Below are 14,266 nucleotides of genomic sequence, written 5' to 3'. Positions count from 1 at the left end.
GCAGCAGCGTTGGGGTCTCGGAGCTGTGGGTATTTAGAACGAGCCTGGGAGCGCTCCGAAACATCCCACAGGACTGCGCGCAGCCCTCTTGGCCTCAGCAGCATCTGATAAAGTTGAGAGACAGTAACACAATTAAATGACTTACAAATAACGTTTGCTTTTCACTGGCATAAATCTGAAGTGGTTCGGTCTAGAAGAATTAAGCTGTGCAATTACTGCCTGCAGAGATACTCCTTCAGGAGTCAGGCAGCCCCTGCAAGAAGTTCTGGGTAGTGCCGACACGCGGTCTTTCTGCCTCCACTTAACTTGTAGGACAAGCTAAGGTGTCTAATTAAAATATATATCCAAGGGGTGCCTGGGTGGTTCAGTCGGTTGAGTGTCCGACTTCGGCTCAGGTCATGATCTCACGGTCTGTGAGTTCAAGCCCCGCGTCGGGCTCTGCACTGACAGCTCGGAGCCTGGAGCCTGCTTCGAATTCTGTGTCTCCCTCTCTCTCTGCCTCTCCCCCTCTCATGCTCGCTCTCTCTCTGTCAAAAATAAATAAACATTAAAAAAATTTTTTTAATATATATCCAAGACAGCTTTGCCTTCTTGAGACACCCAAAACAGTTCTGGATTTTCAGAGGATCAGGTTTCCATCTGTCCACAAAACCTCTTATTACTGTAGGGATTGCAGCTTAACCCAAACCCAGGACATGAAGGAAGCCTTCCCAGTTTGTGATAGACTGTAACTAGGCTATTAATTTGAGCTTGCCACTGTCTTACGGCTTTTGTATGTCACTGCCCTGTCTACACGGTTCAGGCTTGTAATAAATATCGTGCCCTTTATTTCTAATAAGACATGAAAGGTTGGCCTTACTGGTGAAGAAGTAAATCCACAGGCTCCTGTGATAATCACGTTTGCCAGACTAGTGTTTCTTAAAACCTTTCTTGGTACTTGAGTTTAGCAACAGGCTTGTCACATAAAAGCAAAATCACCCAAGGTTATCTCAAAATGTTTTCCTTCTCTATGTGAACCCAGGAAATCAGGGAAATGTGTGTTACAGATAGGGTTACTTCTGGTATTTAATGAGTAAGTAGGCCTTAGCCTTATGCTATATTTCTTTAGCACTGGGAAATGTAATTTTCCCTGAGAAGGCAAACTCTAAACTTTATGAAACATCAACTATCTGTGCAAGTCCGACTTGAGGATGTCTGTTTCTCAGGGGCTTATTACTGCATATTCGTCTCACAAAAGTGCTTCATAGAAGGTCTGTCCCACTCTGACACTTCTTTCTTTTATTATTTTTTTTATGTTTGTTTAGATTTGAGAGAGAAAGAGTGTGAGCAGGGGAAGGGCAGAGAGAGAGGAAGACACAGAATCCGAAGCAGGCTCCAGGCTCTGAATTGTCAGCACAGAGCCAGACGTGGGGCTTGAACCCACGAACCATGAGATCATGACCTGAGCCAAAGTCAGATGTGTAAACGACTGAGCCGCCCAGGCACCCCACCCCACCCCCAGACACTTCTTTTACAAAAGTTGGACCTGAAAGCACCACACCACCTGCACTGAAATGCTCCCAAGAAAATAACAATGCACACTTGCTTTTCTTGGCCGCACTGCCAAAGGTCACCTGGTGGTTTCACATCAGCCAGGGAAGGCACCATCAGCCTTGGCCTTGGAGAGCCACTCCCACAGGAGGACTTGTCAGGCCTGCCCCGACGGCCAACCTCAGCCTGCTCTTGGTGGGGATTTACAGCGCACCTCGAGGCGGCACACAGGCTGAGAACAGACATAGCAAATACTTAACAGAACATCTGCCATGCCCCTTCCATGTGTGATCGCCCTTGGTCCTCACAAGCCCTGTGAAGGCAGACGGCATTACTCTCACCCTTCAGATAAGGAAAGTTCGGCTCATAGGTGGTACGTAGCTTAACACAGGTCACACAGGCGAGATCTGAACCCATCTCTCTCACCTCAAAGTAATTCCTGCTTTCTTCCAAGAAGACCTGGATTTAAGAATGATGAGCTGAGGGGCACCTGGGTGGCTCAGTCGGTTGAGCATCCAACTCTTGATTTCCGCTCGGGTCATGATCTCACAGTTCGTGGGATCCAGCCCCACACTGGGCTCTGTGTTGACAGCATGGAACCTGCTTGGGATTCTCTCTCTCCCTCTGCCCCTCCCTACCTCTCTCCTTCTCTCTTCCTCCCTCCCAAATAAACAAAAATAAACACTTCTTTTAAAAAAAAAAGAATGGTGAGTTGAAACCAGTTAATATTTACATCCACTTTCATGTGTGTTTCTGAACTCTGTTGCTACAGAACAAATTACCCCAAACTGTATTGGCTTAGAACAACAGTGGTTATCTCACAGTTTCTGGGGGTCAGAAATCTGTACGTAGCTGGATCCTCCGCTTAAGGGTCCCTCACAGACTGCCATCCACATTGTTGGGCTGTGGTCATCCCAGGACTCAACTGGGGAAGGATCTGCTTCCACACTCACTCATGGTGAGGAGTCAGTTCCTCGCAGATTGGTGATCTGACAGCCTCAGTGCCTTGCCGAATGGGCCTCTCCATAGGGCGGCGCGCAGCATGGCGTCTTGGCTTCATCAAGAGCGAGCAGAAGAGCGAGGAGACATTGCCACAGTCTGGAAGTCCAGCCTCTTAGCTCATCTCAGAAGAGGCATCCCATCACTTTTGCTGTATTCCCTTGGAAGGAAATCGCTAGGCCCAGCCCGCACCCAAGGGGAGGGGTTACCCAAGGGCCTGAATACCAGGAGGCAGGGATCTACGGACGCCATTTTCAAAGCTCTTGCCACAGCTCTCTTAACCAGCCTTTACTGGAGAGGTTAATTAAGTGTGGCTACAGGTTTCTCCCTTGAAACCTGGAAAGGAATCTTGATTTTCTTTGGCGGGTGAAGGAAGTTCCATTCTGTGCCCTAAGGAAGAAAAGATGGTAGGGAAGCTGGCATGTTTCCGGAGCACATTATACTGCGCGCTCACCCCACTACCGAAGCTGTTTGGGAACTGTGCCCCCACCCACAGCCTGCCCTGAAGACTCCTGGGGAAACAGTTCTCTGGAGGGACACCTTATGCCGGCGATAAATCAAGCGTTCAAGGGCACACCCACACTTGTGGAATCTACACAAAGGAGAACTAGTTGGATCTGTTATGTACTTGAACGAGGTCACAGGTGTATGTAACATTCAGCAACAGGAAGAAATAAACGGTGCAGGCAGGTCTCCGGGGTCAGAGTGAGGGTGAAGTGGGAGGTGCAGGCCAGTGCTGGCTCACCTCATTCTCCCGGGGAGGCCTCTGTGCAGACAAGCATCATTTGTGCAGTGGCATCGGGGCGGGGCCTACATCTAGCCAACTGCTCCAGTTGATAACTCAAGCAAGAAACGGTGTGAAGGTGTTTTGACTTTGCTCGATGGTCGCCTTCCACACTGACTTAAGAACCTGACCCTGAGAAAGCTGTATCCTGCTTATATTCCAGATGTTTCCATTTTTCTGTGTTTGCCATTCAGGCTTCTCTAGGATGCGGGGGCGGGGGGATGAGAGCGCATGAGTCCCTGTGCCACGTGATGATCCCAGCTGCCCAGAAGAGCCCTCTTGGCCCCCCAGACTCGCTTCCACTGGCCCTGCCAACCTAGAAGTGCCACTAGATTGCGGTACTGAAGGTCTCTTTCAGCGTGAAAAACAGGCCTGGCATATAGCCATCAACTGAGACCCTTGAGGATTAGTTAGCCACCAATAGAGAGCTGGGCATGAGAACAAGGAATAGGATAGTCTGGATGAGAGAAACTGGGAAAGTGAAAAATCTGGCAGATGGGAACCCTATCTAGGTGGAGGTCAGTCCAGCAGTTTGGCGGTGGTAGCCTCTGGGAGAACTCAGCTCCTTACAGTGACGTGGGGGAGAGCACCTGGAGAGGAGAGCAAGGTGAGTAGAAAGGGAGAAAGTAACAGTTTCAAGGCAAAAATTAATGACAAGCACATTTATTATTGAGCAGCCACTGAGCGTTGCAAATACCTATCCCATTTAAATTAATGTTTCCCAATAAGAATATCAAGTAAGTGGGGCGCCTGGGTGGCGCAGTCGGTTAAGCGTCCGACTTCAGCCAGGTCACGATCTCGCGGTCCGTGGGTTCGTGCCCCGCGTCGGGCTCTGGGCTGATGGCTCAGAGCCTGGAGCCTGTTTCTGATTCTGTGTCTCCCTCTCTCTGCCCCTCCCCCGTTCATGCTCTGTCTCTCTCTGTCCCAAAAATAAATAAAAAACGTTGAAAAAAAATTAAAAAAAAAAAAAAGAATATCAAGTAAGTAATATTATCCCCATTTTAGAGATGAGAAAACTGAGACTAAATGACTGCCCCCAGGCCACATAGCTAACAAGTGGACAAGCCGGGTCAAAATCAGGTCAGCCTGGGGCGCCTGGGCTGTTAAGTCAGTTAAGTGTCTGACTTGATTTCAGCTCAGATCACAAACCCAGACTCTTGGGATTGAGCCTGCTTAAGCTTCTTCTATCTCTCCCTCTCCCCGATTCACATTCGCTCTTGATAAAAAATCAGATCAGCCTGACTCCAGAACTCATGTCTCTTATCCTTTATAATCCCTTAAACTGGGTGCTTCACCACCGGACTTCAGGGCCAGTGGATGGGGAGGCGGGCCTGGAACCCTCCAGGAGCCCCAAATGGAGCTGGACACTCTCAAAGAAAGGCCAGTCCAACACCTGGCTGGGTTCCTTGTATGCTGCGTCCATGGGTTCCGCCACCGATTCACCCTCCTCCCTGAACTTTATAAAATCGTTCTTGAGACTTTTTAATGTTTTATTGAGGTGCAAGTTTACGATGACAGCAAACCTTTCAAACTACAGCAAGAGTAACCTGCCTCCTTGGCATATTAAAAAATAATGGTAGTGTCGGTTTTTACGTCCCATAGTTTGGATTGCTGATAAGAGCGCTTCCTTGACAAGATTCTTTTTGAGGTTTACAGAAAGCGTAATAAAATATGTAAGTTACATTTCCACAAACAAAAGCTATAACATAAGTTATTTATAAGCGTGAGATACAACAGTATCACGATAAATAAACCATAAAGGGTACCTGCAACATCCATCTTAATGTAATTTGCCCAACCAAAGTGTTGAAACGAAGTCAAATTTAGTAGAGAAATCTGTCAGGAAAAGAGGAAAGTTGTAGAACACAAAATGGAGAAAATGGCTGATGGGTGGTGGAGGGAAAAGAGGGCATGGGATCAGTTTAGGGGGTATCCAGATGGCCCTCACATGTGGCTGCCCTCAGTGCCTAATCTCACTCCCCTGCGCCCGTGTGCACTGACCAGTCCCTCTCTCTCCTTGCACTCAGCCATCTGCACCTGGTCCCTGCTCACACACCCCTCCGCATCCGCCCAGCCCTCTCCCTTCCTGTCTCACACCCTCTGTCTTAACCCCCAGCCCCATGGCCAGCTTCTTGATGTGGCCGCCAGCCTCCCTGCCGCAAGGCCAGGGCCCCGGTGGGACTCGGCACAAAGATCCTGGAAATCATTCATTCACTCATTCATTCGCCTACCACAGATAAAACAAAGTATGAGACAAAGTCCCTGCCTTCAGAGAGCTGGCGAACAGGATAAATAAGATGGGTTTCAAAGGCAACGAATGTAAGGATGAAAATAAACAGGGATGGGGCGCCTGGGTGGCTCAGTCGGCTGAGCTGAGCGACCGACTTCGGCTCAGGTCATGATCTCACGGTTTGTGAGTTTGAGCCCCGCGATGGGCTTTGTGCTGACAGCTCAGAGCCTGAAGCCTGCTTCGGATTCTGTGTCTCCCTGTCTCTCTGCCTCTCCTCCGATCATGCTCTGTCTCTCTGTGTCTCAAAAATAAATAAACATTAAAAAAAAAAGTTTAATAAAAAAAAAAAGAAACAGGGATAGAGAGTGACAGGGGAGAGGGGGCTACTTTGGAGGATGGGCAGAGAGCCATAACTGACCTGCATTTTCAAAGATGCCTCCGGCAGAGCTGGGGGAAGTGAATGCCGAACCCGCGTATGCGCACAATCCCAGATGCACTTGGATCCCTTTTCCCATCCCTTCATCTGACCTTGCTGTGTGCTCCTCAGGTTAGTACCACAAACTTGTGATGCGGATCCTCCAGCGGGCCCAGCCCCAACACATGGAATAAAGTGCTGTCGATATTGTTGTGTCCCGAAGGAGCTCTCCGACTAGCAGAAGGGACAGAAAGGAGCCCCACCATGGCCAGTCCTCATGCCTCTGCTTCCGGGCACCTTCACCCAGCTCCTCCACTAATCTTCCCTGCCCCCTCAGTCCTTACTACCTGCTCCCAGAGTAGAAATGGGAGAATGAGGTAAAGGGAAAAGCATGGGCTCTGGGGTCAAGATAGTCCTGGGTTCAAATCCCAACTCCAGCCTTCTCAGCTGCATACCCCTGGGCGAGAGATTCACGTCCCTCAACCAACTGTCCTTTGAGTCCCGTGACTGGTGCTGGGGGGCACAAAGACCACACAGTACCAGGTGGCCTTTGCCTTCCTCCAGCTGGCAGAGTCGAGAAGGCCTTGCAGGCTTCCTCAGGAAGGCCCCTCCCTAGTCTTTCCCATCATGGGGAGGCAGCAACAAAGAGTTCAAACTGCCTTACTCCCACTAAGAGATGGGCAAACTGAGCCCCAAAGTTGGGACACGGTCCAGAAAATTTGAACAGGTGCTCAGTACATATGTGTTGAATAGATGAATGAATAAGCGAATCAATTTGGGCAGGTGTCTTTAGAGCCTTCCATCCCGAGAACTGCAAGGGCCCCCAGAGACTTCCAACTCGGGTGTGCGAACAAAGAGTGGAAGGTGGACAGGTAAGCAACCTGTGACATGGTTATGTGTGCCAAATTGTGTGTGTGTGTGTCTTTGTCTATGGAAGTAGTCCATAACATTTTCATCGACCTTTCAAATAGGATCGCTGACCCAAATATATTTAAGAGCCCTGATTCAATCTCTACCCCCATTTCATAGATAGGGAAATTGAGTCCAATTCACCCAAGAAATAAGCAGCAGAACGAGACTGGACTAACTTGGCCTCCTGAACATCGGCAGTTGGGAATCCCAACATCCTATCCTCCAGCCCTGAAGCCACCCCTCTCTCCTGGATGTCTCCCAGCAAGGCCCCCACCAGTCCACCGGTCCTCCCAACTTCTCCCAGGGGAAGAAGAGACAGTGTATTGCACTCAGAAATCTTTCTGGCCCCCACAGCCCCAGTTCTTAGAATTTTCATCGTCTAATCTCTCTTCTTGGGCATGTGCATATGTGTCTGTCATTGTCCAACTGATAGCAGGCAAGAAGGGACAGCATAAATTTATAATCTCAGGAACACCAACTACGCATCAAAACATATTTGGGCAAAAGGTGCTTAGAGGTAAATTTATGACCTTTTATATATTTCTTAAAAAAAAAACAAGAAACGTTGATAAAAAACATTAACTAGATTTTCACCTCAACAAAGAAGAAAAAGTTAATGAAAATAAATCAAAACATTCCTCAAAGACATGACATAAAAAAGAAGATAAGGAAATAAAAGGCTTCTCTTTAAGACCAGTAAAATAGACAAACCTTTGGCAAATATGATAAGAGAAGACACAACTGAGAAACACTGAGAGTGGCGAGCAGAGGATGTTAGCTCAGATTCACATGAGAGTTTCCAATTATGGAAGAATCTTCCCACAACATTGTTACAACGAATTTGAGAACTTGGATGAAATGGACAATATTCTGGGCACTGGCTTCCGAATGTGAGTATGCATCAGAATCACCTGGAGGGCTTGTTAAAGCAGATTGCCTAGCCCTACCCTGGAGTTTCCGATTCAGGAGGTCTGGGCTGGGGTCCAAGAATCTGCAATTCTAACAAATTCCCAGGTGCTGCTGCTGCTTCTGGTCCAGGCGCACATTTTGAGAACCCCTGTCCCAGGGACTGCTATCTGCCCCATTTACTCCCCTTCCTGAGCTGGCTAACCTCTCTGCTCTGTCTGGACTGGGAAAGAGGGGGGTTGCTATCAGTGGCCTACTGCTGGATGACCACGAAACTAGGCACCTCAGAAAGCTGGGACCCAGGTGGCGAGGCAGAATTCTGCCCCTGCCTTGCACTGCTGTTTTCACCTGGATGGGCTCTTTGAATCCCATGACATCGGTACTGTTGCTTTACTAGATGAGGAACTGACGTGCAAAAAGGGTGAATTCCCCAAGCCCACAGCTGGCAAACAGAGGTTCTTAAGCACTGGGCCAGTCAGCATGCCCTGGGGGCAGTGTGGGCCACATCACCCACTTCTCTTTAATTCTTTTTTTTTTTTTTAACTTTTTTTAATGTTTATTTATTTTTGAGACAGAGTGCAAGCAGGGAAGAGCAGAGAGAGAGGGAGACACAAAATCGGAAGCAGGCTCCAGGATCCAAGCTGTCAGCACAGAGCCCAACACGGGCTCGAACCCACGAACGAACGGGGAGATCATGACCCCAGCGGAAGTCGAACGCTTAGCCAGTGAGCCACCCAGGCGCCCCTAATTCTATGCCCACATACCTGTGTGGGGTGGGCCTTGTTATCCCAATTTAACAAAGCCAGGAAGTGGGGAGGACAGGCCTGGAACCCTGGGCTTTGGATGCCAGAAGGGACATGGAGCAGGCGAGGTGACTCCCTAGCCCTGGAGAAGGGGGGCTGTGAGCTGCATGAACTCTCTGACCTGAAGTTCCCTCATCAGGTAAAAAATGGGATCAATAACAGCCTTCCCTCACAGGGTGGTTGGGAGAAAGAAGTAAATGCCCACCCCCTGCCTGGCACACACTACGTTCTCCACCTACAGCAGCTCTACTGTTGTCGTTAAAGTTATTATTATATAATCCAGCTCCTCACAGGCATGTCCACAGACCTTATCTCATTTACTTCTCACGGCCACCCTGGGGGTAGCTATTACCCTTCCTATTTTACAAATAAGGAAAATGAGGCTCCAGGAGGGGCAATGAGGGGCCAAACAGTCCCCAAACCACTGGTGGCAGAGCCTGAAATAGAAGCGGGAGGCCCCCAGGATGGAGTCAGTGTTCCATTTGAAGATTCTTGGATTTCCAAGGAAAGAGGGCTCGTCCTGCCCCAGGCACCCTGCCCTCCTCACCGGTGCCTCACTTGCCAGTGGCCTCATTCTCTCCACCCAGCAAGAGCCAGCGACTAGCCCAAGGTCACTCAGCGGGCGGTGAGCTGACTCAGGAACCCAGGCCTTAAGACTGCAGATCTTGAAACCTGTGAGCTACTGGGGGTAGATTATTAGGAAGAACCCCCAACATGCTGCCCCCCACCTTTCCTGGTCCTCTAAGACTGACCCTGCAGATAGACAAATAACATTTTTCTGTTCAAGATACTGAGCCTCTGCAAATAACCTAAAACTGCAAACAGATAAACAAGAACCATGAGAATAATACGTCAACCATCACGTTGGGGGTGGGAGTGGGAGGGCAGCCACAGCCCCTCAGTGCCTACTATGTGCCAGGCCCTAAGCCCTACCTACCTTCTCTCAATATCTCACGCAAGACTTACGACAATTCCGCAATGCACGCGCGGCCCATTTTATAAACGAGAAAACCAAGCCCAAAGATATGAAGTCACTTGCCCAAGGTCACTGAACTAGAAAGTGACCGACCCAATGTGAACACTCTTCTGGCCAACCGCCTATCAGGGCTCTCACCACGTCCGCAAGACAGGGGGAGCGAGAGGGGCCTGGCCAGGGGTGCAGCAGTCAGTTTGCACCTAACGATTTTAGAATTCGCGAGTAGAAAACGATTCTGTATGTCTCCTCCAGGGGAGACAGCTGAGGCTGGCGCTGGGGGTGACCTCCCGGCGTACGGTCCTGTCCTGTCCACGGTGCCCTTCGACCCGCCTTGACAGTCCCCGAGAGCGTGAGCGGAGCAGGGAGGGAGCGGTTCAACGCTCAGGCTGGCCGGGAGCGGGAGGGGCTGGCAGCCCCCGTTACCCAAAGAAATCCCGGTCTTTAAAGATGAACAGCCTCTGCGCCTTGCCTCTCGGGCACCCCTGATCCCCACACCTGCCGTGCCACGGGCGGGTCCCCACGCGCGACCATAGTCCCGTCCATCCTGCAACGAATTTCGAGGGGCTGGATCCCCGCTCCCCACCGGGGGACCCTGGGTCCCTAGACCAGCTGGGCCAGGCACGCGTGGGCTTAGGGGAGTCACACCTCGGTCCGCCTGGCGGGAGCCGGCGACTGTCTCCAAAGTGGCCCGAGCGGGGGCGAATTCTCCCCACGCGGGTCGGCGTCCTCGGGAGCGCGGAACACGCGGCGGGCTCCCCTCACGCAGCGCGCTGGGAGCGCGGAGCTCGTGCGGGGTAGTGCGCTCCTTTCGTTGCTCCCGCGGCGGTGGAGAGTCCAAGACGCTTCCGCGGATTCCACAGGGTCATTCCGGACTTGCCACTCCATTGCAATGGAGAGGATTCGCATGGTTTGGTTTTTGCCCAGATGACAAAATTTGGAAGAAAACGAAACCCCCCTCAGCAAGAGGCAATTTCACCGGCAGAGCGCCCTGGCCCGCCCCGCGCTGCGGCCGGGGAAGCGGCCCCGGCCGGGAGGAGCGGGGAGCGTCTGCTAATTGCAGCTTCGTTAGATTTCGGGTTTGGGAGGCTGCGGTTCGGGCGCTAATATCCGCCGCCCATTATCCCGGCTAATAAATTTGACCTATTGTTCGTTTGTTAAAATGATGTCACCTTGGAACAGTCCCTAAGCTCCTATTTCCATGAATTAGGCCTTTATTGAAAGCCGGGAGCCAATGGGAGGAGAGAGGCTTGTTGATCGCAGCCAATGGCTGCGGCGGGAGAGGAATTAGCAGCGGAAACTCCAGGTTCGGTTCAAGAAAGATGACACAGAGCCTGTCGGGCCCGCGCACTCTTGGCAAAGTTTCAGTGCAACGAGAGGCGCCGGGCGCTCCATGGCCGCGCCGTAACAGGGACCCAGCCGCCTCCCCGCCCAGCCCAGCCCAGCCCTTCCGCCCGCCCAGGATGGAGGCGCCCGCCAGCGCGCAGACCCCGCACCCGCACGAGCCCATCAGCTTCGGCATCGACCAGATCCTCAACAGCCCGGACCAGGACAGCGCACCGGCCCCGCGGGGCCCCGACGGCGCCAGCTACCTGGGAGGGCCCCCCGGGGGCCGTCCGGGCGCCACATACCCGTCTCTGCCCGCCTCCTTTGCCGGCCTCGGCGCGCCCTTCGAGGACCCGGGATCTTACAGTGTCAACCTGAGCCTGGCGCCCGCCGGAGTGATCCGAGTGCCAGCGCACAGGCCGCTGCCCGGGGCCGTGCCACCGCCTCTGCCTAGCGCGCTGCCCGCCATGCCCTCCGTGCCCACGGTCTCCAGCCTGGGCGGCCTCAATTTTCCCTGGATGGAGAGCAGCCGCCGCTTCGTGAAAGACCGCTTCACAGGTGAGCAGGGCGAGCGAACAAGCGCCGGGCCTTGGCCCTCCCGGGGCCAGAGGCGCCGCGCCCAAGGTGCTCCACTCCGGGAAACGATTCCGGAGGCCCAAGCGCGACGGAGGCCTCAGCGCCCGGGGCCCCGGGCTACCGTAGGGGGAGGAAAATCAGGGAGTTTCGGGGAAATAAGCCTACGCCCAGGGGAAGAGGGGAGTATCTCCCAACCGGCTTGGTGCCGCTGGGGACGCGGGGGACCAACGAAATAGCGGAGCACCCTGCGCCCAACCGGGCGGCACGGGGTCCGCGTGGGGCCTGAACGGCAGTCGAGCCGGGCTGGGCTTAAGGGGGCCTCGTGTGTCTCCGCAGCGGCGGCGGCGCTCACGCCCTTCACCGTGACCCGGCGCATCGGCCACCCCTACCAGAACAGGACACCGCCCAAGCGTAAGAAGCCGCGCACGTCCTTTTCTCGGGTGCAGATCTGCGAGCTGGAAAAGCGCTTCCACCGCCAGAAGTACCTGGCCTCCGCCGAGAGGGCGGCGCTCGCCAAGTCCCTCAAAATGACGGACGCGCAGGTCAAGACCTGGTTCCAAAACCGGAGGACCAAATGGCGGTGAGAGAGGCCCGGCTCAGCCCGTCTTGCACCCGCCCTTCACCTTGCCCCGCGCCGCAGCCTCGCGCTCTCCCCATTCTGTGCTACCCGCTACCCGCTACCCGCCCTCCCAGGGCTGCGCCTTCCCACTCCTTCCCGAATTTTATCTCCCTTGTCTCCTTCCCGCCGGCCTGTGTTTCTCTCCCCACTCTCTCGCGCCTCGGCTTCTCCTCCATTCCCATCCCTGTATCGCTCTCGTGCGCCTCTCCAACTCTCCGTGTTTTCTTCCGCTTCTGCAGCCGCTCAGTTTCCTCTCACCTGCACCTTCACCAGCATCCACCCCACCCCCCACCCTGGGGTCTCTCGCACTCTCCTTCTCCCTCCCACCAGCCCTCTCGGATCTCCGACAGTCCGCGCGGGCTCCGTGTTCCCCCTGTGGCTCCCCATCCTGACTCCAGCCCCGTTTTCATCCGATCCCTATTTCCATACAACCCGTGAACGGCGAAGCGATCGCGTTTTGGAAGAGAGGTTCGAGAAGGGCCTGGGAGAACTGGATGAGGCTGACCTGGCCCAGGAACACCGCGCGGGCAGTGCAGAGCCAGCCCTCCCACCCGCGAACCCTAGCGTCCCGACTGCCCGCAGGGCTGAGTCAGTTACACGCATGCCCTGCCCTTGTTGTCCCGCAAAAGAAACATCTTTGTTGTTGGCGAAGCCACAATACGCGGACGTGCAGGTGGGCGGCGGGCGGAGTCCCCTCCCCACGACCGCCCGGCACACAACAAAAACAAACGATGCCAACCCACTCCCCGGACGCGCGGGCCTCGGGCGCACAGCGCCAGCAGGGGTGCAGACGGGTCCTGCGCCTCGAGGCTCCCGGCTGGCCTCCGCTCCCGGGAGGGCTGGGGCCCCGCCGGCGGCCCCGCAGTGCCGGGTGCATGACGGTGCTGTCCCTCTCCCTCCCCCGGTGCAGGCGGCAGACGGCGGAGGAGCGGGAGGCGGAGCGGCAGCAGGCGAGCCGGCTCATGCTGCAGCTGCAACACGACGCCTTCCAAAAGAGCCTCAACGACTCCATCCAGCCCGACCCTCTCTGTCTGCACAACTCGTCGCTGTTTGCTCTGCAGAATCTGCAGCCCTGGGAGGAGGACAGCTCCAAGGTCCCCGCCGTCACTTCTCTGGTGTGAGCCACGGATCGCCAAGGATCGCCAAGGATCGCCGCCCCCACCCGGCGGGGCGCCCCGGGCCCCCAGCCGGGCTGGGGGGACCCGAGGCCGAGAGGGACAGGGGCCTCCGAGCTCCAGTAGGCCCCGGGGCGCGGCAGCATCCCCGCCGGCCGCGGAGGGGGGCTGGGCCCGGGCTCCGCGCGGCTGCACAATCCGAGCCCCCGCCCCGCGCCCAGTCCCGCCCCAGGCCCGGGCCTGACAAAGAAAGCGCCTTACGTTTCTCCGCCCCTCGCCCGCACCCCCCCCCGGGCCGGGCGCCTGTATTATACTTTGTACTTTTGCCCAAACGTGTAAATAATAAAAGTTTTGGCTTTTTTCTTTAGAAACCGGCCACCTGCTTCCCCCGCGGGGGCCGCTAGAGGAGGGGCGGCCGACCAGGTGGCTGGGGGGAGCGCCAGGGCTGGGGCACCCTGCGTTTAGGCTGGGTCCACTCCTCTCCTTTTCCGTTCCTTTTATTTAAGTCGTTTTATTTAATAAAAAAGTTAGCTATTTCACTTAACGCCGCTTTTATTTCGTTTTCGTTCCAATAATGCTCCGCGAGGCCGGCCCTGCGCCCCACCCCTTCGGCGGTAGAGGCCGAGCCGCAGTGTGCGGGGGCGCATCCACATCTCCAAGCTTCGTCGGTTTTCGCCTCAGCTGCGACCCCGGCCCCGGGCCCCGCGGAGGATCCGCGGTGCAGGTCAGTGCGTGCCGGCCGCCGGCAGTTTGGGTGCCGGCGGTGTAGGGCGGACGTGGGAAGGGCACTCTAGGCCCAGAGGTCGCAGGCCCGCGCCAGGCAGGGTTGGGGATGACAGGCCCCGGGTGGGCCAACAGTTAGGTCGTCAGTGGCCGGACCCACCTAGGAGGTGAGAGGCCCCGCGGCCTCGAACTTCTAAGAACTCGAAGCCCTCACCCCCGTGCCCACTGTCCTCTTTTTCCAGTGAGGCCTCGGGTCTTGGGCGGACCCAAGGACTGGCTATGAGGGATCTGGGCGCACTGTGGGCGGGCCGTGGGCACAGAATCCGCGCGCTTCCTGGTCTCCAAACGCTCGGCG

The 14,266-nt window shown here is 54.7% G+C and overlaps 1 protein-coding gene across 1 annotated transcript; it reads left to right on the top strand.

Annotated features, from left to right (window-relative positions):
- Positions 1–10,660: 10,660 nt before the first annotated feature.
- Positions 10,661–13,732, top strand: TLX3 (T cell leukemia homeobox 3). The gene is made up of 3 exons (XM_011285513.4): positions 10,661–11,436; positions 11,791–12,034; positions 12,984–13,732. The coding sequence occupies exons 1-3, from the start codon at positions 10,875–10,877 to the stop codon at positions 13,192–13,194; spliced, it is 1,017 nt and encodes a 338-aa protein (XP_011283815.2). The 5' UTR covers positions 10,661–10,874; the 3' UTR covers positions 13,195–13,732.
- Positions 13,733–14,266: the final 534 nt, after the last annotated feature.

The sequence above is a fragment of the Felis catus genome, chromosome A1 (genome assembly GCF_018350175.1).
Source record: "Felis catus isolate Fca126 chromosome A1, F.catus_Fca126_mat1.0, whole genome shotgun sequence".
Lineage (NCBI taxonomy): Eukaryota > Metazoa > Chordata > Mammalia > Carnivora > Felidae > Felis > Felis catus.
The sequence above is the reverse complement of the archived record's forward strand: the minus strand, read 5'-3'. Positions and strand labels throughout refer to the sequence as shown.